This window comes from Syngnathoides biaculeatus, chromosome 23, assembly GCF_019802595.1.
Source record: "Syngnathoides biaculeatus isolate LvHL_M chromosome 23, ASM1980259v1, whole genome shotgun sequence".
In the NCBI taxonomy this organism is placed as follows: Eukaryota; Metazoa; Chordata; class Actinopteri; order Syngnathiformes; family Syngnathidae; genus Syngnathoides; species Syngnathoides biaculeatus.
In genome coordinates this window covers 11,644,345-11,672,341 of record NC_084662.1, presented here as the reverse complement: position 1 = coordinate 11,672,341, position 27,997 = coordinate 11,644,345, and the positions used below count along the sequence as shown (strand labels likewise).

Genomic DNA, 27,997 nt, shown 5'->3' with positions numbered 1-27,997 from the left:
GGTCACGTGACCCGGCTGTCGGGGCCCTGTTGCTAGTCAAGTCGGTCCGCTCGCAGTCAGGCGCAATCTCGCTTACACACACACACACACACACAGTGACGGACGGAGCAGGGAAACCGCGACAACCAGTCGAGGTAAGCTTCCCACCACACTGTCGGACTTCCTCTACTCTGCTTTTAATACACGAAAAAAAAAACACCACTAACCATGCGCCAATAGCTACGAAATGCGGGGTGAAAAACGTGAAATAAGCATTCGGCTGGGCATGCTAGCTTTAGCCGGTTAGCGAGCAGTACCAGAGGCGGACGGACATCCTCCTCCCCCTCGTTCGCCGCATCGGCAGGTTCCCGATCAGTTAGCGTTAGCCGCCTCGTTTATTATTATTATTTTTTTTAACGTCGATAACGACACGGTAACAAACGCAACTGTTGCGCCAACAATCATTGAAAAGCAGGTGGGGAAAATGTACACTTGTTTTTGTTTCTTTCATGTCGACATGCTATGATGCTCACAAGGAGTTCTTCCCACCTAGCATCATTTTAACTAGAATGTTGTATTGTTTCCCACAGCCATAGTGTTAACCTATCATCCGGGACACTCAGCTGTCATCCGCCTGTGATTGATTAATAAGACTGCGATTGACTTTTACTTTCATTTCATTTTATTTTGCCCCGCGCCTTGTTTACCTCACGTTAGCGGCAAAGGGGCCGTCTCGTTCCACCGGCGTGAGTTAATTAAGGTTGACACCCAAAAAAAAAAAAAAAAAAAAAGATACACGGGGCTTGTTTAATTATTCAGCAAGTCGTTAAAAATCCCTCCACCGCGTAGAATAGTCCCGGAACTAGAACATGCCATTAGTGATGGCGGGATAATGAGTGGGTAATTTTAAGCAAATTTATGAATATTTATTTGCAGGGGTGCCCGGGAGATCCATTAAAGGCAACCACTTAATGTACAGGAAGTCGTCAGTTTGCATAAAAAATGAAAGTATAGATGGAGAAACTGAGACTTTCTAAAGCAATGAATCACTTTGTCACAATTGACCTAAAACAGGAGTCTTAAACTTGTTTTTGTTGTGAGCTAGTTTGTAGTTATGATTTCCCTCATAGGGCCGTCATAATCATGAACATCCATCCATCCATCCATTTTCTTAGCCGCTCAGCCGTGCCGTCGGTCGTGAACACAAAGTAAGGTTAATGTACAATTGTTTAATGTTATTACATATACAGAAAAAAAAATCACTAACAATATATGAAACCAGAAGCCAGTTAAGTTAGTTTATTTTGAAATCAGTATTGGGAAAAATAGTCCATCATTGTGTGCGTTTGTAAATAAATGCTCCAAAGTGACTAGTATAATATTCCATCCATCCATCCATCCATTGTCGTTGCTGCTTATCCTCACAAGGGTCGCGGGGAGTGCTGGAGGAGGTGGGGTACACGCTGAACTGGTTGCCAGGCAATCTCAGGGCACATCGATTCAAAATAGCCGCAATCACACCTAGGGCCAATTTAGACCGTCCAATTGATGTTGGATGTTTTTGGGATGCGGGAGGAAACCGGAGTGCCCGGAGAAAACCCACGCAGGCACGGGGAGAACATGCAAATGCCACACAGGCGGGGCCGGGATTGAACTCAGACCTCAGAACTGTGAAACCAACACTTTCCAGCTGAGCCACCTTGGCGCTGAGTATAATATTGTAATGTCTAATAATACAGTTGGTACCTACAGATTGAGAGATAAATCTGCTTTTTTAAAAAAAAAAAAAAAAACAACACATTATATCTGAGCCAAATGTTTTCATACCATCAAAAGATATGTCTTTGCTATTCAAATGGTTAAAATAAACCAATAACAAGCCATGTATGTTTACAACTTTCACTAATGGTGGTCATCACACACGGCACAAAAACATATGTGCTTGCGCACACACCTCCGCCGTCCTCACAAATCGGTCGCCTCAGATTCCAGCAGACAGGGTTGTGCATAACATCCCTACATGAAAATAAATCTGATGTCTCTACCCCCATCTAAAGCCTCTAATTTGATACACAAGAAATTATTATGTCCAGGGAAAAACACAACACAATCAGATGTGACTTTATGAGCTGTCAAATCATTTGCTGGGCACTAGCAGGCACATGGTACATAAACGGAACCAAGACACGCACAAAATATTTGTATGTAATACACTTGGTAGGCCATAAATGTAAAAGAACCAAATTAAAAAAATTGAAATTGCTGTGTAAGTCAGTTCTTGTGCTTCTGTGCTTTGACAGTTCCAAATCGAACAACCTTTAATGTGTCAGATCTTTGACGTGGTGCCGGAAAGGGAACGAGGGGTAATTTAGGCCACCTCATTAATATTTCACGCGAGCAGTCGTTTACGCGGCAAACATTAGTGTTTATTTATGAGCGTTGCTAAGCGGAGCCGCGATTTGTCTGTTTTTCCTCTGGCCCGCCACAGTGGGATGCCCGAGGTTTGCAGGCGTTGTGACATTACCTGGAGGGGCGGCGCTCCTGTGGGGATACAGCTGATGGACAGGAGTCCCTCCTCCTCCTCCTCCGCCTCCTCCTCCTTCTCCTCCGCCTCCTCCCGCTCTTCCTCTCACACTTGCTGCCAGGATCAGATGATGAGGATGCAGCACGACGGCGGCGACAGTCAAGCAGCGCCGGGATCGAGCACGAGCCGCGGGACATGCTGAGCGGACGCCGTAGCGGTTCACATGTGGTTCTTCCTGGATGTTCAGTCATGACAAGTGCCTTCCCGACACCTATTTTCCAACTTTTCTGACATTTTTTTGGACCCTGCGAGAGGTTTTCACTGATGTCCAGGGACTCGCATATACTATGCACTATCGCTGTCTCGCACTCATCGTCGAACCTGTAACCCCCAGCAAGGGACTCTTGAAGTGAGGACCCTCCGCCCTCATTCCCGCAACCATCCACGGGTAGAATCTCCTCGTACGACGCAGGGATGTTCGCCTCCGTGGAGCACGGTCCGGTCCTCTGCAGCGACTCCAACATCCTGTGCCTGTCCTGGAAAGGCCGCGTGCCCAAGAGCGAGAAGGAGAAGCCGGTGTGCCGAAAGCGCTACTACGAGGAGGGCTGGCTGGCCACCGGGAACGGCCGCGGCGTCGTCGGCGTCACGTTTACATCCAGCCACTGCAGGCGAGACCGGCACACCCCGCAGCGGGTCAACTTCAACCTCAGAGGGCACAACAGCGAGGTAAAAAGGAACATATTTATTTTCCTACTTTAATATCTCTGCGTATTGATCATAAAGATAGTTTTACCTTGTGAGTTGTAGAAAAGAGTTTAGTGGTATTGTTGTAGTGCTTTATCCAAAATACATTTCCTCATATTGTGTCTATCCACTTCTGATTTTTTGCGGGCCTTTTTTAAAAACTATTTTTCGCATAACAAAAGCTGTTTGTTGTTTTGTTAAGCACTAAAATAAGCAAATAAAAAACCTATATTAATGTTTTTTTTATTTTAGGACAGTTATTATCTTATCAGTTATTTACTTAACTGCAAACTAGGTCAGTCTTATATGTGGTGTGGCACACTTTCCTGAACAAAAACATCCATACATCCATTTTCTTTTGCCGCTTATCCTCACGAGGGTGGCGGTGAGTGCTGGAGCCTATCCCAGCTGTCAACGGACGGGAGGCGAAGTACACCCTGAACTGTGAGGCCAACACTTTACCAGCTGATCCACCGTCCCGCCACAAAAACATTTGAATATTATTTTGTAATGTTGTATTTTGTATATTTCCCTCGTAAATGTATAATTATGTGTAAATAAAATATGGTCTATTAAACGGAGGGCAGGCGGCACGGTGGATCAGCTGGTAAAGCGTTGGCCTCACATTTCGGAGGACCGGGTTCAATCCTGGACACGCCTGTGTGGAGTTTGCATGTTCTCCCCGTGCCTGCGTGGGTTTTCTCCGGGCACTCCGGTTTCCTCCCACATCCAAAAAACATGCACCATTAATTGGACAAGCGGAATTTCCCCGAGGTGTGATTGTTAGTGCGGCTGTTTGTCTCGATATGCCTTGGGATTGGCTGGCAACCAGTTCAGGGTGTACCCCGCTCCTGCCCGTTGACAGTTGGGATAGGCTTCAGCACTCCCCGCAACCCTCGTAGGATAAGCGGCAAAGTAAATGGATGGATGGATTAAAATGATGGCACGGTGGGCTTGCAATTTGGCATTCAAATCCCGGCTGCAGCCTTCCCGTTTGAACTTTGCATGTTTTCCCCGTGGCCCATCTCAATAATGTGTGGGTTTTCTTTGGCTACCGCAGCTTCCTCCCCCATTTCATAAATCTGTATCTGCTTGCCTCTGGTTGTGTGTTCTTCAAGAGCTCGTGTGGTTGTTTTCTGGGTAGACCTTTTACTCAAGGCCATCATGATCTTCAATGAGTACGCCACTAATCAGCTTCTCCTTCCTGTGTCGCAATTCCCCTTCAGTCTGGGTCAGAGATCATTACCCACCAGTGAAATTGGGCCTAGTTTCAACCAAACTGACGGTCAAAAGAGAGAACGAAAAGCTGCACATTGTCTCCCTGTCGAGTCTAATGAGCGACTGCGAACTTTACACCACCGCCTCCTGACCCCCTGTCAGTTGTATCGTGCTTGAAAAACCTGAGATGGCAATATTTTTATACAGCTCTTACTTGGACTGCCACAGAATATTCCCTCTGGGATAGGATTCAAAATAGATCAACACCTCGTTTGACAAGTCTTCCTGAAGCCCCCCCCCCACCCCCCACCCCTCATGACGGCGCGTATTCATGCTACATGAGTGCTGAATATGTAAGTCGTTTGACAAATGCCATTATGGACCGTTGTGCGAGTTGTTTTGCGGTATGCTGTCCTCCTGTCAAGCAAAAACAGATGCGACACTGGCACATTTTCTTTCCCCAGACATTCATATTTATGACTTAGAGGACACCTATTCATGAATTATTACAGTATTGTCAGATGCTAGTATAATTCTGTCGCGGTTGACGTTTTTTGAGCACGGATGCCAGAATAGTGTAGAACCCTTAAGCAATGTTTCTTAAGCGATACAGTTCCTTTTTAGTTGGGATTAGGAAAACTAGAATAGACTTGCATTTCCACCGTGGACTTTGTAGGCGGAATGTAGAACGCTTCATCAGCATGTATCTCACTGCTTAGTCAACAAACAAGAAAACATCAGGCTGACAGTACTGTGAAACCCTGCTATTTGTGGGTTGATAGGGACTGGGGGACAGTTTTCAAAATATAGAGCTCGTGCACGTGACGTCACCATTTTCACGGCGCCATATTGCCGGTCGAAAGGAGCTGCTCGACATCGTGGGAGACGTTGAACCGGAGGAGAATATTTGCTATACCCGAGACCGTTGCGTTGTCGGTTGTCACAACAGACGAGACAGATATTCAAAGAGGTCATTCTACGGAGCACCAGCTGAAAAGACCGGAAAATAACGAAGGATTTCGGCAATTAAACATGACGATAGGATGTTGCCCAACCAAAATACACACACGCCTGTGTAGCGATCGCTTCATTTCAGGTAGGAACTATTCTTCTCAATCTAAAATTACCAAGAAATATTTCTAATGCCAAGTTGGCTCATTTTAGAACAATGCTTATTAAAAAAATGTCCCTCACCGAGGTTAAGTGTGGCCGCAATACGCTTCCGTGTACATTCCGGGGAGACGACTCCGTCCTCTTTTTTTTTTTTTTTTCCAATCATAGCTAATGAATGCGAGTTTGTGTAAAACCAGGGGTCATTTATTTAAATATTGGTATTTGTATTAAATGCTAGCTGAAAAGATCGATGGATTCCGGCAAAGGTTAAGGTGTGGCCGCACGCTTCCGTGTTCACGAGCCAAAAACCCGTCACGATGTGGGATTTAATCTTGATTGAGAACAGATCCAGCAACAAAGTATTTGTATGCGTCCAGACTTTTCTACGCTTTCAAACTTTTCCGTGTGAATCTCGACGACTTGCTCACCAGATCCATGTGTAGATCCAGTTGTCCAAGACAAGCGCAAGCGAATTAACTTCCAATCTAACCAATTTCTTATCGGCGAAAACATCGACTTTGACATTAAATACAGGCCCTCTATGCCGAGTTGATCTAATTTTTCCACCTACCTTCATTTGTTTTCACCATCTAAGTGTCTAACGGTATCAGACAAGACTCTGCGCGTCGTGCTTTAAGATATATTTTCGTGTCGTCTCCAACCGACTTACCATTGAACAATGCTTTGTTAGACCGGCAATATGGCAAATTAAAAAAAGTCACGTGATTTTATGACGTAGGTGAACGAGCTCTATACTACAGCCCTTAAAAAGTCTTTGTAAATAAGTAATTTGGTAATATTAATTGTCCATCGCACCAACTAATTTCTGCGCAGTGTTGCACGTGACTGCAGTAACAGTGCATGTAGACAAATAATCGCTTAGAAGCTTTGAGGCAGATGTTTGGCTTCAACTTTCTTTGTAATCGACAACTGAGCCATTTGTGCGTCGGTGATGGAAACACGGGCTTTAAAAGAGGACTTCGTCGCTGAAGCCGATCTTGCGTCACACTTTATTTTCGTCTTGTCTGACTGATTATAGATTTGCGTTTGATTCAGAATTTCCTCGATCACTCATGGCTATGGGGAGTACAAGAGCACCAGAGGAGCATAGAGGTGTAATTATGGAAATTGATGAGCAGATCGAGCCCGTCACGCCTGATGGATTACGTAGCAGATCTATCTGGGAACAAGCCAATAGCAATGAAAATGGGCAAGCATCGTACCAAAAGTGGTAGTAATAAGTTTTCTGTTGTTTTGATGGTGGGCCAAGGAGATGCACAAAAAAACATACTTTTTTTTTTAATGAAAATACATAAACGCCGTTCTGTCGGGATCTGATAAAACTGCTGCCGTCTGTCATATATGGCTGAAGCTAATCTCTTCAGGGAGTCGCATGTTTACAAGCTTTTGTGCGCATTTGTGGCTCTTCACCTTAGTTATCCCCGTTAGCTTCCTTCATTGCATCATAGATCATTCTGCGTGCAATTCTTATGCTCCCTACCTGCTTGACCTCTTGACTTGTGCGCTACACTCAAGAGGATGAGCTTTACTCCGCTAATCCATTCATGGAGAGGGACATATTGCATAACAAGCTTGACTGTCATGTCCGGGCCAGGTCCTCTTTGTCCGCTCCCAGAAACCATCCCAGGCCGATAATATAGATATGCCGCTATACCTCTGCGTTATAGACGCTCTATTGGCCTTACATGTTTTCGTCACTGACATGAAAATGCAACATAAATTCAGCATCACGTATAGCTCAAGCGACCGAGGAGAGTGCAGCCCAGGTCCTCCATATATTTCCATGGCAACCATGGCAATCATTGTTCCTGTAACAATGAAAATGAAATCCAATTCTTTTCTGTAACTCAATTTACATTTACACAGAATTATGTTGCTCAATGTACAGTTGAAAGGATTTAAGGGATTTCATCATCCGGAATCTAAAAGAGAATCTGGTGAAATCACTACATGAAATATATATATCTATTTTTTTTTTTCACGGACGCCCCTGCTTATTTCACCAAGACAATGCAAAGGACATTCTGCACGTGTTGCAACAGCGTGGCTTCGTCGTAAAAGAACACCGGTACTCGATTGGCCTGTCTGCAGTCCAGACCTCTCTGCCATTGAAAATGTGTGGCGCATTGTGACGGCTAAAATACGATAACTGAGACCCCGGATTGCTGAACAGCGGAAACTGTACGGCAAGCAAGAACGGGAAGCAATTCCACCTGCAAAGCTCCAACAATTAGTGTCCTCAGCTCTCAAACGTTTATTGAATATTGTTAATAGTAAAGGTGATAAAACACAATAGTAAACATGACCCTGTCCCAGCTTTTTTGGAAAGCGTCGCAGCCATAAGATTCCAAGTTAATGATTATTTGCTAAAAACTCATCTTTATCAGTTTGAACATTACCGTAATTTTCAATACATTTGTAGACGAAATACCATTTGGTACATACTGTACATACGCCGCAGCTGTGTAAAAGCTGCAAGTGCCACATTGACACACGAGATATTACAAAGAAAGACGGTATACAGAGAGTTTAACGCTCCTGGCGCTAAAGGAGAGGGTTAAAAAAAGAAACAAACCGGGTAAAAATCACAGAGACATGGCAGTAGCTGTGCTAACAGGGGCGGACCGGTAAAAGTCACTTCCTCGGCACATATATTCCACCGTTCTCACTCTTACCTTCTCCACTCGAGTGCCCCCTTGCGGCCGTTAGGAAAAAATGCACAAATTAGCCGCATCCCCGCATAAACCGCAGGGTTGAAAGCGTGCAAAAAAAGTTCCGTCTTATAGGCCAGAAATTACGGTAAATATCTTGTCTTGCTTTTGCTTTGATTGGTGACATTCAAATACAATAATGCACAATGGATTATAGGGTTTTGCCATATTGACTGTAAAACCACCAAACTCGGTAATTATGAGTAAGATTCTGCTGTATGCTTGGCCCTCTCTGGTGTACCATGAGGCGTGTATCTGTCGCCCTTTGCAAATCACCCGCACCCCACACTTCCTAATTTGCTTTTTTTTTTTTTTTTTTTTTTGGTAACAGCAGAGCCCTTCTCTTCTATTGAGTTAAGCATTTATTTAATATCGTCTCCAAATCAGCAGCCTCAGACTCTCCTTCCTGTTTGCTCCCGAGCCAGTTTGTTTTTCACTTTCCAATAGGCGTCCATCCATTTCTGAGAGGCTTATCCTCACGAGAATCGCGGGAGTGCTGGAGCCAATACCAGCTGTCTTTGGGCAAGAGGCAGGGTAGAGTCTTAGACTGGGTGCCAGCCAATCGCAGGGCACATAAAAACAAACAACCATTCGCACTCACAATCACACCTTGGGGCAATTTAGAGTCTCCAATTAATGCTTGTTTTTAGGTGTGTGGGAGGAAACCGCAGTGCCCGGAAAAAAATCCATGCAGGCACAGGGAGAACTCCACACGGGTTGTGCCGGGATTTGAACCCCGGTCCTCAGAACTGCGAGGCCAACACTCCACAGCTGCTCCACCGTCCCGCCCCACTTTCAATCGAATGGAAAATTTCCAATTAGATCACAATGCGGTTTTATTGTGAATATCCAAACAAATCCCCTTTCATCCAAGGGAGCAGGTGTGTGTTGTAAAACTGTGGTTAAACAATCTCGATATTGATTCTGTTTCATCTGGCCAAGACTATTCTTTTGGCAAAAACAAAGGGCTGGTTGTTGCCATGGACCCGTGTACTCCTGCCACTATGACACTCACTGCACCTTCACAATGTCCTTTCACTTCTGCTGACTGCACCGCAACGCCCGGCGCTGCCCCTTGATTTAATTTGGGCTCCTCTTTTAACTTGCTGGGGTCAGCTCAGCGGCCCGCTCTCAGACCGAGCGCGTCGACAAAAGGCACCGCGCGCAGACAAAAAGACGGTGGAAACCTTCCAAACTGGGAATTATTAATGGATAAGGAATGGCCAATAATTTCAGGGATCAGAGACCTGGACCATCCTCTTATCTTATTATGTTTTTAGTTCAGTGAGGTTCGATATACAGTACAGTAGAAACACTTAAAGTAGAACACAATCTGATATAAACTTTTAGCCTTCTTAACTACATTACAAATGTTTAAAAATGGACTATTTAATAAATCTAAAATAAAAAATACTTTCCTTTTAATGCCTGACAAATTTTATAGTCAGTAATCAATCGTAAAAATGTGAGGAATTTCTAGTAATTAAGCATTAAGGTTTTTAGCTTCACGCTTGTCACATTATCTGGTGCTTGGTCAAATGTTTATGTATGTAATTAAAGTTTAATTGATTGTATTGCTCACATTTTTTAAATTTGGATCCTTTAAGGTACTCCCAATATCGATTAAGTAAGAAATGGAAATACACAAATAATTACGAGTCAATTTGGACAATTTTGAAACATTTATTTTTTGTCATGCAAGCATGTCGTTTGTCACGTCCCATTTTTTAAGCAACAAAACCTGAAAAATAAAAATGTACAATTAATTTGTGCCCATGGAATAGTAAAAACATGACATGCATATAAATTCAAATATTTGTTTCCTCTTTGAAATAGTAATACACATTTGCATAATAAAGCTTATTTTTGCACATAGCGTACATAATTAAAAAAACTTGACTGCTCTGTATTTAAAAAATGCACGTAAACATGTCTTTACTCATTATTATTAGGGTATATATTATTTGAAGGGTTTTTGATGAATACTCCCTAATTAAGTACAGTCGCTGTACGCTTGCAGCATTATGTCGCTTGTTGGTACCTTCTCAGTCAAACCTCGTGTTTTCTTTTTAGCCTCTGACAATTGAATTGGGGATGGGAATTTTGGAATCCATTGATGAAAACATGAAAGCCAAAGAAAAAGCAAAGCACTTTGGACCTTCCGCCGTATCACGTTGTTAATTCCCTCCTTTCTAATCATGGAGCCGAGGATAATTGCCAGGCATTTGTTTACTGGGTTCACTGCCGGTGATCGCCGCCATCCCTCAGTGTCCTGCGGCGGCTTATCTTTATCTCATCTCGTGTCTCTCGTGACGTCCGATCTGTCCCCGGCTTGCTGCATCACGGCGAGGTGCTCAGCTTTCTCCCTTGCGGGATGTCTGACCAACTCGCACTAATCTCCGAAGCCTGCTAAATTTACACTCACATGTGCAGATTATTCTCACCCCGACGCAAACGATGGTGCAGGGCATGACATGTGACATGACATTCCCCCCCCCCCATCTTTTGATTTATGTCTGGCCCTCATTAAGCAAAGTTAACTTAGGCTCCTCCTTAATGAAAAGCCTAATAATTCTTGTGACAATTTTCCCCAGTAGTGGCAAATGAGAATAAAAATACAACATGAATTACACTCTAGCGCAAGAAATTTAAATGTCTTTGTGTACGTGCACGTTACGTGTGTGAAAATATCAAAGCCATGTACATAAAACATAATAACTGTTTCATATGACATGTTTCCACATCATCAATGCAGTGGAATATGCAGCAAAATAATTTCCATTGTCATGTCTAATTTAGTTATCCAGTTTTGATCTGCCTTCTTTAATCAGACTTGGTACGTTGACAATGTAAATATATTTACTCAAAACATCACGCTCATAATGCAAAGTCATTTTCACTTGGTTTATTAAAACAAAGTAACAATGAGAATATAGAGAATGTTATTAGAGTGAACCCCCATTTATCGAGGTAACTGCGTTCCCGACCCACCCCCAGTAGTTGAAAGTCCGCAATATAGAGACGATAAAACATTTTGAATAGCTTTACCCCGATTTACATAATCATTTAAACTGAACATACTTCTAAAGTGTTCCTTAAAGCACGCCTTGACTTTCTCACTCCAAATAAAGAAAGCAAAGGATGTTTGCTTCAAGCTCCGTCACTCTCAGTTGTTTGAACTAAAAATAATTGGCACATAACACAAAAGAGAATTTAAGATTGTATGATTAAAAACAAAATAGTTTAACCAACCTGAATAATTTTGTCCAAAAAAAGTTGACTAACTTAATGCTAAAATGTAATGGAAAATCCCATGAACAAGTTAACAAATTAACATTAGCATAATTGGGCAGCACGGTGGAACAGCTGTAAAGCGTTGGCCTCACAGTTCTGAGGACCGGGATTCAATCCCGGCTTTCGCCTATGTGGAGTTTGCATGTTCTCCCCATGCCTGCTTGGGTTTCCTCCGGGCACTCCGGTTTCCTCCCACATCCCCAAAACATGCAACATTAATTGGACACTCTAAATTGCTCCTAGGTGTGATTGTGAGTGTGGCTTTTTTGTCTCCATGTGCCCTGCGATTGGCTACCAACCAGTTCATAGTGTACCCTGCCTCCTGCCTAATAACAGCTGAGATAAGCTCCAGCACTCCCTCAACCCTCGTAAGGATAAGCAGAGGATGGATGGAAATAACTGCTTCTTTTTCACACACACACACACACACACACACACACACACACACACGCAAACAGAATACAACAATATTAAAGGCATACATTCTCTTGTCTTTTTTACAAAGAACCCAACGATAGATTATTGTCATATTTGTGATGGATGACTATGATTGGAGTTTGATGTTCTACTGTGGTGCATTCAAGGACGCCCATTAGTGACGCGCCATCCCCTCGCGGGGAACCAGTGTAATCCTTTGAACCCCCCGAAGAGTAATCACCGCCGCAGAGTCCCAATCTTTATCCTCATTAAAGAATACCCAGGTGGCGGATTGACACCAATGCAACGCAAATGATGTTCTGTCAAGCGCAGACCTTTAATGACGCAAAACAAATTATGCTTGTTTATCCGTGTGCCAGCAGGATTACGCAAAACATACTTAACCCCCGCTCCGGTTCATGATGAGGCAACAGGGATGTTCAGTATTGTACATACATGACGTAGAAATCATTTATACGCCATCGGTTAATATAATGAATTTGTTCTTCTTTGATGCCACATTCCTCTTCAGTGGAAATCCTGAATTATTTTTTTATGTACTTAATTAGCTTCAGTCAAAAATTTTGCCCAAGGTATGAATAAAGTTTGGCTGAAAGATATTCTGGCTAAAAGATGAATGATTAGAATTCCTAACAATTTGCTGTTGGCCATTCTCCATCTGTCCATGTGTTCTGTACCGCTTGTTATCATTCGAGTCATCGGTCAGCTGGCTTTGGACGAGCTTTGACTGATCGCCAGCCAATCACAGGACACATCGCGACAAATAGCCATTGGCAGTCACATACGCACCTCTGGACAGTTTACGCTTCAATAAACCTAACGTGCATATTCTCATATATGGCAGTACCCAGCGAAAACCCACGCAAACACAAGTAGAACGTAAAAAGTCCGCACAGGATGCCTAGATTCAAACCCGGAAATCAGATGTGAGGCCGACACGCTAACAGTCATCACTCTAATGCCCGTTTGGACAAGTGTTTTCATGTTTTTTTGATAACGAAAACATCCATCCATTTTCTCTGCCACTGATCCTCACGAGGGTCGCGGGGAGTGGTGGAGCCTATCCCAGCTGTCAACGTGCAGGAAGCGGGGTACACCCTGAACTGGTTGCCAGCCAATCGTAGGGCACATACAGGCGAACAACCATTCACACTCACAATCACACCTATGGGCAATTTAGAGTGTCCAATTAATATTGCATGTTTTTGGGATGTGGGAGAAAACCGCAGTCCCTGGAGAAACCCCACGCAAGCACATTCGATTGCTACAGATTGGGCAATATTCTCTTTTCTGCCGAAAAACAAATATTTCTTTGTGTTTTTTGATAAACTCTCAGAATCTGGAGTGAAAAACCAAGAGAGCAACAGTGTCTGTGTTGAATAATGTTTTGGGCTGCATTGGGGCCATTAATCATGCTAAAACAAGTTACTGTCAAGCTCAAGCAGTCTATATTTTTGTTTCCCCCCCAAAAAAAGAAAAAAAGATGGCTTTTCAATCGGGCTGTCTAATTTAAATTACCGCTCATTTGATCTTGACTCAGTTGACTTAAAACCACATGTTCCGCTTGTCCGTGAATAGATCACGGCGTGTTTGTCAGGATTGACACGGTGGCTTTGCGAAGGACGCAGTGGGTGGGTGGTGTGCGTGTGGATGGTGGGGGGGGTGGTCTAGCTTATCCAATACATTAGCTGTTGTCTTCGTCACACTCTGAAAGCGTAAGCCTGGCTAAAACGTGCCCTGTCTTGTGCCTCGGAGCATGTACGGCCCACGTGCTTCGCTGAGGGAGCGCCGAGCTGCTCCCCGTTTAGGATTATTCCTCTGGGAATAGGCTGAGTCACGCTACAGAAGAACAGGCACTTAGCGACACACATACACATGCAGGGTAAAAAAAAAAGAAGGAAGAGCTTGAGGGGAGCGATGGGTTCTTTTGAGGTAACACGAAATGGTCCATAATGCTCAGTGCCAGCGATCAGCATCTCATTTTTCTGTTTATCATCTGTGAGACGATGATTCAGGCTTTTATGTATGGTTTATTTCAGTAGTAGTAGCGGCACATGTTTTCATATTAAAGAAAAGGAAGATTTTGCATTCATTTCAAAGAATAAATATTAAGGCTATATGCGTGGAGGGATCAATTCTGTGTAGTAATGCTGATCTTAAATCAACAGATGGGTTCTACCATGCAGCACACTCTTTTTTTTTTTTTTTTTGCCTCAATTAAGGCATGACACAATTAATCAACATTCGATTCCATACAATTGACAAAATTCTTAATCCCAAATCAATTACGATCTACGTTTTTTTAATTGTGCTCTCATTGTTCTGATGTGTAGTGTTACTTTCGGGAGCTTGCATTTTCAGTCCATTTTAGTAGGTTCCACTTCGTTTACTATGAACAGCAAGGCAAGGGAAATTTATTTGTAGCGTGCAATTCTAACACATCTGGTAACGTTAGTGGATTGTATACTGGCGGGTCCAAGAACCAACTCAGTTGATCTGGTGTTGCCACGGCAATGATAGAGTTCTTATTATCTTTATTAAAACCGTCATACCCATCAATTTTGATGCTGTTTTTTTTCAAATGCAAAATTACTACCATAATTCCAGGCCTACAGAGCGCACCTGATTATCAGCCTCACCCAGTACATTTGTAAAGGAAATACCATTTGGTACATACATATACCGCAGCTGTGTAAAAGTCGCATGTCGACGAGATATTTACGAAGTAAGTCGGTACACAGAGAGTTTAATGCTAGCGCCGCCGCGCTAATGCAAATCCCAATGATAGCGCTGCGGTAACAGGTCCGGTTAAAAGAAAACATACGGGTAAAAATCACTGAGACACGCTGGCGTAGCGCTAACAGGGTCGGACCGGTAAAAGTCACTTCCTCAGCACATATATTCCACCGGTCTCACTCTTACCAATTTTGCTCAGGTGCCCCCTTGCGGCCGTTAGAAAAAATGCACAAATTAGGCGCATCACTGAATAAACTGCAATGTTGTAAGCGTGTGGAAAAAAATTGCGGTATATAGGCCAGAAATTACAGTACTTGCTCTTGCTTTATATACTCTCCATCGACATACTTGACAAGTTGACATGAAACATCTTCTATTTTTGTCATAAAGTTGAACCTCAATTGTGTGTAATACATCTGATAATTGCAGCCTCTCTGAGGATTTCTCAAAATGAGGTTAACCCACTTAATGATATACTGTATAGTCATTTGGTTCAAGTGCCAAATTTAGCTCTGTGCTAATGTGACCACCGGCGGCTCACCACAGTGGGACACAGTAGTGCAACTTCTGCAGAACCTCCAGAACCAGCATGGAACCATTGCATATCTGACAGTTGTTTGCGTCCTCAAAGTTTGCCTTATTTGTCTCCGTGTGTACTTTTATCTTTAAGGTGGTCCTGGTGCGATGGAATGAGCCCTTCCAGAAACTGGCCACCTGCGATACCGATGGCGGCATCTTTGTTTGGATCCAGTACGAGGGCCGCTGGTCCGTGGAGCTGGTCAATGACCGCGGAGCTCAGGTAAAGTCCACAAAGTAGAAATGATACAGCGACCAAAAAAATAAGACAAGGTAGTTATTCTGTGGTTAGATCATTTTAACATGTATGACTTTTTAATAGTTTTATATGGTGGAAATATCCATAATTTTCAATTGGAAAAACTGAGGGCCTTTTATTATGACAAACACGTTGCTACAAAACAAAACCATATAATAATTAGACTGATTCTACTGTATAACATACAGAGGCTTCAGGGTTGAATGCGTCAACTATACCAATCAGAGTTACAATTATTGTAAAATTGGATATATTGATATTGGGGGGGCAACAGGGTGGATCAGCTGGTAAAGCGTTGGCCTCACAGTTCAGAGGTCCCGGGTTCAATCCCGGACCTGCTTGTGTGGAGTTTGCATGTTCTCCCCGTGCCTGCGTGGGTTTCCTCTGGGCACTCCGGTTTCTTCCTACATCCCAAAAACATGCAACATTAATTGGACCCTCTAAATTGCCCATCGGTGTGATTTTGAGTGTGGCTCTTTGTCTCCATGTGCTATAAGCAGCAAAGAAAATGGATGGATGGATGGATGGATATTGGGAGGAAAAAAATCAATGGCATCATTAATTGATCAATAACGCTACAAAAAGTCTGAAGTTGTTAAAACGCTACAGATGCTCCAAGAAGACTTCCATTCTTACGATGACTAATTTGTGTCACAATTTATCACTAAACCATTTTTACATAGTCGCACAAAAACTACTTCCAGGTCATAAATATGAAAACAGCAAGTAGGGTGTTAGTTTGACCATTGTAAACAGACCAACCGACCACCCGCATTGGTGAACATTTGAAATGGCAAAACTCATTTGTCGGGATCCCGTGTGTCGGCGGCTATGCAGGTGAGCGACTTCACGTGGTCCCACGACGGCACTCAGGCTCTCATCTCTTACCGCGACGGCTTTGTGCTGGTGGGGTCCGTCAGCGGGCAGAGACACTGGTCCTCCGAGATCAATCTGGAGAGTCAGATCACGTGCGGTATCTGGACACCCGACGACCAGCAGGTACGACACGCTTCTTCCTTCCCCCAAATTCACCTTCACGGAACTATTCGAATATGCTTTACTGTTACTTTTCAGGTTTTGTTTGGCACCGCTGATGGACAGGTGATCGTGATGGACTGCCACGGGCGCATGCTGGCCCACATTCTGCTGCACGAGTCGGACGGCATCGTCAGCATGTCGTGGAACTACCCCAGCTTCCTGGTGGAGGACAGCAGTGAGAGTGACACGGATTCTGACGATTACCCTTTACAGCGAGGTACGCTTACTTGACAGCGGCGTCTCGTGTCTGCTGCCAGCGCTGACGTACCATTGTCCAGCTGTTTAATTTACTCGCATGAGGAAAGCAGATGCGCCACAATCTGTGAGCTTCCCCACCCTCTGCCCACTCCATCACCGCTGACTAATACGCTTATTGCATGTCGCAGTGTGGTACCAATTAATGGTTACACTTCAATTTCCTTAGTATCCGCAGTCCAACTGCTTTTACTCATTAAAGGTTCAATCACTCAAGCTTTACGTGCCCCTTCATATGAGTCATGAAACTAACGACTTTATTTATAAATGCAAAGTCAGTCTCCCTTTGTACTTACACACTTTTGTGGTACATGCAATCATATGCATCATAACGCCGTCCATACGACAGGACGTGGCCAATCAAATTTGTTCATTCAGAGCAACTTTGCGATGATCCTTTATCGATGCACTCCGCAGTAATGTATACAGATTACATTTGTAATGTCCTATATGCAAATAAATTAATTTACTGCCCATTGTCAGACAACAGCACATATTAGGTTATTTATCAAATTATATTTTTATTTGCAGTGTAGTGTTATTTTGATGGTTCCTAGCTGTGTACAAAATCTTTCTTTTCTTTTCTGTGTTCTCAGTGCACAGCCACAAACCTCTCATGACCGTTAGCTTCACCTCCGGAGACCTCAGCCTCATGAACAACTACGATGACCTCTCCCCAACCCTCATCCGCACCGGTCTGAAAGGTAATTAAGGCGCACTTTTTTTCTTTTCCGTCTTCATCTCGCGACTCGAGTCTTAAACATTTTTGTGTTGCAGATGTGGTCGTCCAGTGGTGTTCACAGGGGGACCTTCTTTCTGTTGCTGGCATGGAGAAGACGCTCCTCTCGCATGACTCGTCCTGTTTTCCTCCCATCAGGAATGCCATTGTCAAGTTCTATAATGTTCGGGGTGAACACATCTACACATTGGAAACACCAGCACAGGTAATCAACACTCATTTAATCATAATTCGGCACAAGATTTTTAAGGTAGCATGTGCTTGAACCAAGTGAAATACACATACACACAAATGTCCTGGCATATAAACAACAACCATATTAGGTTCAATTTTACTCAATGCTCTGGTAGGCTCCAGCTAGCCGGCGACCCTAATGAGGACAAGTACTGTATAAAGAGGAAAGGATGGATTAAACAGGGGAAGAACACACGATTTGAAGATTTTTATTGGGCAGAGCATTATTACCGTAATTCTCGGGCTACAGAGCGCACCTGGGTACAAGCCTCACCGAGTACATTTGTAAAGGAAATACCATTTAGTACATACATACGTTGCAGCTGTGTGAAAGCTGCAAGTGCCTACATTGAAACGCGAGATATTTACAAAGAAAGTCGGTACACAAAAAGAGTTTAACGCTAGCGTTAGCACAAGTGTTAGCGCCACGCTAAAGCTAGCTGGGCCAGTTAAAATAAAACTTACCAGTAAATATCACTGAGACACGCCAGTAACACAGCAGCAACATGCTAGCACAGCGCTAACGCCAGAGCAGCGCTAACAGGGCTGGTAAAAGTCACTTCCTCGGCACATATATTCCACCGGTCTCATGCTTATCTGTTCTGCTCGAGTGCCACCTTATAGCCGTTAGGAAAAAAACGCACAAATTAGCCGCATCACCGCATAAACCGCAGGGTTGAAAGCGTGTGGAAAAAAAGTCACGGCTCGTAGGCCGGAAATTACGGTATTATTCACTGAAAAACAACTGGCGGCACGTTGGAGCAACTCGATAGAGCGTTGGCCTCACATTTCTGAGAACTGTGGTTCGAATCCCAGCCCTGCCTGTGTGGGTTTTGCGTGTTCTCCCCGTGCCTGCAGGGGTTTTGTCTGGACACTCTGGTTTCCTCGCACATCCCAAAAATATGCATTCCTTGGACACTCTAAATTGCCCCTCGGTGTGATTGTGAGTGCGCCCGTTTGTCTCTATGTGCCCTGTGATTGGCTGACAACCAGTTCAGGGTGTACCCCGCCTCCTGCCCAATGATAGCAGGGATGGGCTTAATGTTCTCCACTTACCGTAAATCCTCACCATTGCTCCATTTGCCCATCAGCGCCCCATCACCACCCTCTGCTGGGGCCACCGGGATTCCCGTCTCTTCCTGGCGTGTGGCCCGGCGCTCTACGTGGTGCGTGTGGAGCACCGTGTCGCCAGCCTGCAACTCCTCTGCCAGCAGGGCATCGCGACCGCCGTGAAGGAGGAGAAGGACGTGGTCAAGCTCAGCATGCCGTCACGCCTGTGTTCCTACGTCACTTCCGCTTTTATCCCCACCATCAAGGTAAGATAGGATGGCAGGATGTTAGGAGATGAAAAGAAATTGTAATTATTTGACTTTAAAGCCTACCCCTTGCCCACCAGCAGCCCATTCCAGACCCCAACAACATGCGTGACTTTGTCAGCTACCCAACAGCCGGCAATGAACGTTTGCATTGTACAATGAAGCGAACAGAGGACAACCCGGAGGTGGGAGGTCCCTGCTACACTCTCTATTTGGAGTACTTGGGGGGTCTGGTACCCATTCTTAAAGGACGACGAATAAGTAAACTACGCCCAGAATTTGTCATTATGGACCCCAAGATGGATGGAAAAACAGGTAAGACGGTGTACTATTTATACTTGACAATTTAGTCAATTCACGCCGAATAATCATTCACCTACACACTCATTGAGCAAAGACAATATTTGAAATTTGTGAGGATAATTAAGACCTTAAAAAATCATATATTTCTTGTGTTTCCACACGAACATTTAATCTCATTTCCTTCCCTCTCCTCAGATGAAATATATGGCAACAGTCTGATCTCAGCAATGGTTGACAGCTGCAACTGCTCAGACTCCAGTGACATCGAGCTCAGTGATGACTGGGTCGGAAAGAAGTCTCCAAAGATATCCCGGGGCAGCAAGTCCCCCAAGCTACCCAGGTGAGCAATCGCACGCAAATTACTTGAGTTTTTTTATGTAACAAAATTATATTTTTTCTTTAGTTTGTATTGCATAAGGATGTTGAGTTTTCCTTACCAAAATTATTCCAAATGCAATATCAATGCTTGTTTTGCACTTCACTGCATGCCTAAATCTTTTTCCTTTCCCATTTGCCACCTTCTCTGTAGAGACTTAGTTTGTCCCTTTACCAACAGAATCAACATCGATCCCAGGAAATCGCCAAAACTGTCTCGTGCCGCCCAAGAAGTTTCCAGGTCACCACGGCTACCAATACGCAAACCCTCTATTGGATCACCTAGTCTAACGCGGAGAGAATTTCCTTTAGACGACATTACTCAGGTACCGGAAATGACTATGCCGTGAAAACGATTACTATTTCTGACCAATGTGTTTTAATGCCTATCTTTCAGCAAAACTACCTTGCTCAGGTCACATCAAATATTTGGGGAACAAAATTCAAGATTGTCGGGCTCGCTGCATTTTTGCCAACAAACCTTGGTGCAGGTAATCTGTCAATGTCTTTGTGTGAGTGAGAACATAGTAAACCTGTAAGGGTGAGAACATTTTTGAGCTCAAGAGGCACATTCAATTTTTAAAATTAGAAGTGGGGTCCGGTCATTCATAGTTGAGGTGATTAAAAAAAAAAAAAGAAAAAGGAAGTTAAAATGTGTTTAAATATCAAATACTTAATTTTTAGTTTTTTTAACAATAAAATAATGCATTCTCTTTTTAACATTCCATTTATTATGTAATTAACGAGTTAGATAATTAAATAATTATTAAAATTTGTAAAATGTTATTTTAATTTACGTTGTTATTTACAATAAATAACCAATTATCTGATAAAGTAAAATGTTTTTTAATTAAAAAAGGCCTAAATTAATGCAACAAATATTAAAGGACTCTATATTTCAAATACTTAGTGGACCGGATTAAAAAGAAATGGAGCCATATGTGGCCGTTGTGCCATATTTTTAAAAATTTAAAATCCAACAAAGTAGTGTGGGAATCTCACCATCACAAAGCATTTATAATCGGTAAAGCTAAAGTTTTAACCAAAACGTTCACATTTCTTCATGGTCACACAAGTTTAGGAATAAGTTAGAGAGATATAATCAATAAAACATTCTGAAAAATGACAAGGTTGGAAAATTACTGTGTGCGCGCGTCATTTAAAAAAAAAATAAAAGAATATTTTTACATTTTAACTGACACTGTTCGTATTTTCCTTCTGACTCTACTCCCTCGTCTCCTCTCAGTCATCTACAAAACCAGCCTCCTCCACCTGCAGCCCAGACAGATGACAATCTACCTGCCGGAGGTGCGGAAGATCTCCATGGAGTACATCAACCTGCCCGTGTTCAGCCCCAACGTCTTCAGCGAGGACGAAGACGACCTGCCCGTCACTGGGCCGGCCGGCGGCGCCGACGACAACAACCCGCCCTGCACTGTCAACATTCCAATCGCACCCATCCACAGTCCCGCCCAGGCCATGTCCCCTGCCCAGAGTATCGGCCTTGTCCAGTCCCTGCTGGCCAATCAAAACGTTCAACTGGATGTTCTAACCAACCCCACGGCCACCTCCCCAGGCGCTGCTGCTGCTGCTGCTGCTGCAGCAGTTGCTGGTTCTGACCAAAACCAGGACACCGTCCTTACAGCCCAGTACACAGGCCCCACTCGATACTCCAGCCCTGGTCAGGTCATCTTTGGAGGGCTTGACATGAGTCGCCTCACGGTCGGAGCCTCACACTCTCATCAGGCTTTACAACAACAACAGCAGCAGCAGCAACAGCAGCAGCAGCAGCAGTTACAACAACTCCAACACCATCAGCAACTGCAGCACCATCAACAGCTACAACAGCAGCAGCAACAGATGTTCCAGCAGCAGCAGCAGCAACAACAGCTACAGCAGCAGCTTCAACACATGCAGCAGCAACAGCATCACCAACAGCAACAGTTCCAGCAGCACATACTACAGCAGCAGCTCCACCATCAGCAGCAAATGCACCAGATGCAGCAGCAACAACAACAGCAGCAGCAGCAGATTCACATTCAAATCCCTGTTCCCTCCATGCCCTCAGCACAGACCTCCGGAACGACCATGCTGCCGACGGCTGCGCTGCAGATCCAGATCCCTCACCCGCCGTCTGATCCGCTCGTCGAGAGGGGAGCCGCCGGCGAACACGAGAGCCTCCTGAAAATAAAGACGACCCGTTCTGGTGCACAGCTGTCCGAGGCCGACACGGTGGTCTTCAGCACGCCGCCGGATATAAGTAAAATGAACCCGCCACCTCCCTATCCCGGAACTGTGGCCGCTGCAGTGGCGGCGGCTGCTGCTGCGGCGGCTGCTTCCATGTCGGCCTCCGGCGCACCCTCAAATGTCTCATTGGGAACAAATGGGGGCACCACTGGAGCTCCACCTCCTGATCTCTGTGCAAAGAAGGGGGACATACAACTGTATCCCCTAAGTCAGCAGCAAAGCCAGTACCCTACACCACTGGGCTACGAGAGAATCACCACCTTTGACAGCAGCGGTAACGTGGAGGAAGTCTGTCGTCCTCGAACCCGAATTGTCTGCAATCAGAATGTCTACAGCATGCAAGGGCCCGGAAGCTCTGCAACCCTCAGGGTCACCTCTTCATCCTCGTCGTCGTCAGAAGGAAAGAAGATCCAGTTGCCGTACAGCTCCGCCACACTCAACAGACTCGCTGCGCCTCGCTATTCCATACCGAGCGGGGACCCTCCCCCATATCCAGACTCGGCCAACCAGAATAGCGGGAGGAACTCTGGACAGAAGCTGGACAGCAATCTCATCCATGCCACTCTCAGGAGGAACAGCCGGGAGGCCACCCTTAAGGTGTCCCAAGTGATCGAGCCGCCCAGACCGCTACCGCTGCCACCCAAAGCTAAAAATAGCAGCGCTTTAGCTGCTTCCTACCAGCAGAGGGTACAAACGGCCTTATACACTTGCAGTCAGTGTAGCAGCGGGTCCAGCCTTGGGGTCACGGCTCCAGGCAGCGCCAACGGGATAGCAGGGGGCACCATAATCAGACAGGATTTTCCTCCAGGGAACGGAGCGCCACACAGCACAGTCATCGTACACTCCAACAGCGGCCCCCCCCTGGCCTCGCAGTCCTCTTACAGCCTGCTCAGTTCACTGGAAGGATCCGGAAACACCACGGGAGGAGGCAGCGGCAGGGACCGGATTGATTATGTGAATTCAGCGTTTACCGAGGACGAAACACTCAGTCAGTCACTCAGGCATTTGGCGTTAGGAGGAAATGACATGTCAGGCCTGCTCGTTAAACACCCCCCTCCTTACCAGTGGGACCCCGCCGCCACGGAGGAGGTTTGGGTCCCTCAGGAACGAACCGCAACGCTCAACCCGGGACCCCAAAAGCCGCCCCCACTTATCCTCAGTCCGGCTCAGCACTTAGACGTGTCCAGGCTTCCGTACGTGCTGTCTCCGAAGTCCCCCACAACGCCCGGTGCCGCGACTTTTCAAGCCGCTGCCGGGTACCAAATTTCCCTCCAGTATCCTCCGGCCACCGCCTACTCGGGCGCCCACCTTCAGCCCATCCTAACATCACCGCGCCCCTGCTCCTCCCCAAAAGAAGTGGTGGCACCAGTGTCGCTCGCACAGCAGGACACAACCATTGTCTTATCTGCCGGGTACCCGGCCGGTCTAGCCAACTTAGCCTGCTGCCCTCTACCACCCATGTACCCCGGGGGAAACTCTTGCGCCGGGATTCCCATTCCTCCCATCGCCCTCCACACACCGTGGGGTACGTATAACTCGTGCCCCCCTATCCCAAGTCCTGCTGTGCCTCTACCACCAAAAGCTTCCCATATGGGGGTAGACAAAAACCCTCTTTCACCACCACCGCCGCCGCCTCCACCTCCTCCACCACCGCCCCCGCCGCCACCGCACGCAGAGTTGCAGAATCACGCAGGTTTACAAGAAGCCATGGGGGAAACCGGGGAAGGTTTCCAGGAAGTGCTATCCTTAGCCGAGAGCCCTGTGCCGCCCAGATCGGAGAAGTTCAGCAAGAAGAACCGCAAGAGGCCGGATGGGCGGCCGGAGGAGGCCAACGTGTCCAAAAAGGAGGGCAGGGCACTGGGGGACTTCAACACCCTCATTTCCAGTCCACGGCTGGGTGGGAGAGACAAGAAGAAGGTGAAAGGACCGAAGGAGCAGCTGAAGGCCAAGAAGCTGAGCAAGGCCGCAGCCAACAGCGAGTTCCAGGACAGCTCAGAGAGCGAGCAGGAGCTTTTCATCAGCGGGGATGAGCTGCTCAACCAATGCCAGAGCGGCAAGAAAGGCTGGAAGACGAAGAGGAACCTCAGGACGGCCAGCGAACTGGAGGAGATGAAATGCCGGAAAGGCAATGAAAAGGAGGACCGAGGGCTGGGCAGCCAGGGCTTCGTGTACGTCATGGCGAACAAGCAGCCGCTGTGGAATGAGGCCACGCAGGTGTATCAGCTGGACTTCGGCGGACGTGTCACGCAGGAGTCTGCCAAAAACTTTCAGATTGAACTTGAGGGCAGACAGGTAAGAAAGATCACGACTTATGACTTACCGATACATATCTATAGAACAGGGGTGTCTCTCGCGGACCATGTTGTAGTTCAGATTTCCCTCAAAGGTCTGTTTTGACAGTGAAATAGTACAAATCGTCTCATCATGTTTACATAAACAATTTATGAAACTGAATCAAAAATCAAGTTTAACGTGTTTGTCAAATATTCATGTTTGGTAACACAAAAATGCTTGTAATAGCTCAACTTGATCATTCATGATATATGATAATTTGAAATTTTGGTCCACATTTTTACAACATTCCTGAAAATGGAAACTAGATTTGGCTTCGCGGGCCACATAAAATCATGTGGCGGGCCGGATCTGGCCCCCCAGGCCATGAGTTTGACACCTGTGCTATAGAAATGTTGCCATTGAAAGCAATGGAAATTAATTTAATCTCCTGGAAGGGGTCAGAGATGGCTAATTTATTTTTCGCAAATCATATTTATGAAAAGATTGACGCATTTGGCAGCACAGTGGGGCAGCTAGTAAAACGTGGGCCTCACAGTTCTGAGGATCCAGGTTCGATCCCGGCCCCACCTGTGTGGAGTTTTCATGTTCTCCTCGTGTCAGCGTGGGTTTTCTCCGGGCACTCCGGTTTCCTCCCACATCCCAAAAACATAAATTAGGACACTCTAAATTGCCCCTAGGTGTGATTGTGAGTGTGGCTGTTTGGTGTCTCGGCTCCAGCACTCCCCGCGACCCTCGTGAGGCTAAGCGGCTAATAAAATGGATGGATGGATGGATTGATGGAGTTGTGAAATCCTCGACCTGCGCTTACGTTTTTTTGCTCCCGCTGTCTTTGGCAGGTGATGCAGTTCGGTCGAATCGACGGCAACGCCTACATCTTGGACTTTCAGTACCCCTTTTCCGCCGTGCAGGCCTTCGCGGTGGCTCTGGCAAACGTCACGCAACGCCTCAAGTGAGACGCGCCCTGCCGTGCGTGGGATCGAAGAAAGTCGCGTTTTTTTTTTTTTTTCTTCCCCCCCCCACAGCGACGCGCCCTGAAGGGGAGGGATCCGATCCCGCTGCACTACACGATGCTGCCACTTGAGGCCCAGTCGCCGAGCCCCACGCTTTCGGCAACCCTCATGCAAATAAACGCTGCTTTAGTTTGTCGAGTTAGATGCTTTTTAGATGACCGAGTGAGGAAAATGTCACTTTGCAGTGTGAAAAAGATTTTTTTTTTTTTTTTTTTAAAGGAGCAGCAGTAATACTTGAAAACCACACTCTGGTTGATATGTTGTTTTTCTCCAGAGCAAACACGGGCACTACTACTGGCCACTTAAATCCATGGCTGTACAACATTCACCATTTCGACAACACCCGCTTTTTGTTTCTAGGGAGCGTTCATGCCACAAAATGGCGGACGGCGGGCTTTTGTTTGCCATTCGTTTTGCTCCCGTCAGTTCACATGTCTTGCTGAAATCTTTTTTTTAATGTTTTACACACGATGTTGAAGGCTGAAGACGCACGGATTAAGCTATGCGTACTGTGCATTTTGAACGGTCGCCGTTGCGCGCGTTCTGTGTAATCGCCGCATCCCGTCAGCACACGCCGCTTTCATCCGGGAGACTTAAATTTGCGTTATTACTCTTGTATTAATGTCTCCATGACGTCAGCCATGGCACCTGTTTGTCACTTCTGTGAAGTGAGTGTTCGGACCCCACCCCCTCCACTCTTAAACACCACACTTAAACGAGGTGCAGGGAATATTTTTCTACATTTCTCACAATCTCCTCCGACAGAATACACATATCAGTCAGATAATATGAAAGCTGATTTCTTTTTTTTTTTTTTCCTGTTTAAAGAGACTTGGGTGACTCCGCCACTGTGTTTCAATGCTGTAATACTGTTCAATGCAAATATTGAAATCATCTTTTGCTGATTGTTTTGTCTCTTTCAAGTTGTAGCACCAATGAAGGATGAAGCCAGTGCGTCAAATCTCCGAATATACTTTCGTGTTACACCCTCAAAATTTAGAACAACGATGAAGTTGGATTATGAGGGTTTTTTTCCTCATAAGATTGTGATGAGAATGAAATTATAATATTAATGTCAATATTGCCCATTTGAAAAAGTCAGTAGCCCACTACTTTTAAAGTGTACATTGTGAAGATTGTGTTGATGTAACAAAATTACATTGTGATTACCTTTTTGTAGTGTAACTGACAATAATACTTAAGTTATATATATTCCCCGCCCCCTTGTAATATTCTGACTTTATTCTCTTACTTAATTACAGACTTTTCCCAGAATTATACAATGTTCTCTAAAATTATGACTACTTCTATTCCATCACGATTTCAATCTCAAGATTATGACCTCAATTTTCCAGATTTACTAACATAAAAATAAGATTTTTTTTCCCCTGAAGAATATTGCAGGTATTAGTTTTAAGTCTTTAAAAAAATGCTACGTAACTGAATTATGACTTTTTCCCCTCATAAGATTCTGCTTATTCTCAAAAAGACAATTTTTAAAAATGGAATAATCCTTTTTTTCCCCCCAGTAATAAAACCTTTCCTCATAATATGATTACCCCAGTGCATTTTGCTTTAAAAAAAATATTCATTTTATTTTTCCTGGCTAAAATGTCAACTCGTTCCCTTGATTTTTGTGGGGAAATGCACCCTGGCTAAAAACGAAAAGAGGCTATAAAATTATTAACAATGAGATGCACATCTGTTTCGACCAAAAAAAAAAAAAAAAAAAGGAATGCATGGTGTACAATCCATCTCTTTATGTTTCATTGTGCAATATTTTCTCCGGAGGAAAAAAAAAATCTATGGTTGTTGGCCCACTTTTGATATTTCTTTTTTTATGTTCCATTGCTGGTGTGTAGTTTCTTTTTTTTAAATTATTATTTATGAGATGATTTCCTAAAGGAGTTATCGTATCTATACATACTGTACATTGTGATTTTTTTTTTAGAACATTTTACTGCATTTTGTTTTTCTTTTTTTTTTTTTTTTTTTTTTGCTTTTCTAGTGTAGCCTGAATTGTGAGGTGTTGAGGCAAGTTTGTGACTTTTGATTGATCAAGTGTAGCCTCGTCAAGTCGTGTTTTTGTCAAGTTGTGCGTGCACGCGCGATCGTTTATTGAGGTTCGACCAATCGCATCAGTGTTGAGGTCCCCCCCCGGATTTTGACATGTTCACATCATTGTCACATGCTCACCAACCTCCGAGTTCAGAATTGCCGACGTGGACTTCGGAAGGTTTTTCAACCTGATGTAGATGGAAGAGGTTTAGGCTTTTCTTTAGAAAAGGTATGTGCTAGGTATTTGTAGGTGTTAGACAAAGAAAAAAAAAAAAAGGAAAAAAGTTGAACGTTTTTAGTGAATGGATTAGTAAGGCATGCCATGTAAATTATTTTATAATTGTATATGTCACACAGCTTTTGAATAAAACATCTTTGTTGCCAAACAAAGTCTTGGATATTGTCAATCCTAAGAATATTTTGGACTTTAGAATGGAAAACTGCCACTACTGTAGTTTAATTCGTGTAGATGGGTACTCGTGCCTAGTTATCGTCCAACTCAACTCAAGGCCCG

The 27,997-nt window shown here is 44.7% G+C and overlaps 1 protein-coding gene across 3 annotated transcripts; it reads left to right on the top strand.

Moving 5' to 3' along the window:
- Positions 1-3: 3 nt before the first annotated feature.
- On the top strand, positions 4-27,859 carry tulp4a (TUB like protein 4a). 3 transcript variants are annotated; one of them, XM_061812093.1, is made up of 14 exons: positions 4-134; positions 2,468-3,229; positions 15,449-15,577; positions 16,451-16,612; positions 16,688-16,868; positions 17,503-17,610; positions 17,684-17,850; positions 18,971-19,195; positions 19,279-19,510; positions 19,694-19,838; positions 20,028-20,199; positions 20,271-20,364; positions 21,120-24,412; positions 25,252-27,859. In XM_061812093.1, the coding sequence occupies exons 2-14, from the start codon at positions 2,978-2,980 to the stop codon at positions 25,366-25,368; spliced, it is 5,277 nt and encodes a 1,758-aa protein (XP_061668077.1). In that variant the 5' UTR covers positions 4-134; positions 2,468-2,977; the 3' UTR covers positions 25,369-27,859. The 3 variants fall into 3 exon arrangements, with proteins under 3 accessions (XP_061668077.1, XP_061668078.1, XP_061668076.1); XM_061812094.1 differs by having other exon boundaries at positions 19,276-19,510; positions 20,055-20,199; XM_061812092.1 differs by having other exon boundaries at positions 19,276-19,510.
- Positions 27,860-27,997: the final 138 nt, after the last annotated feature.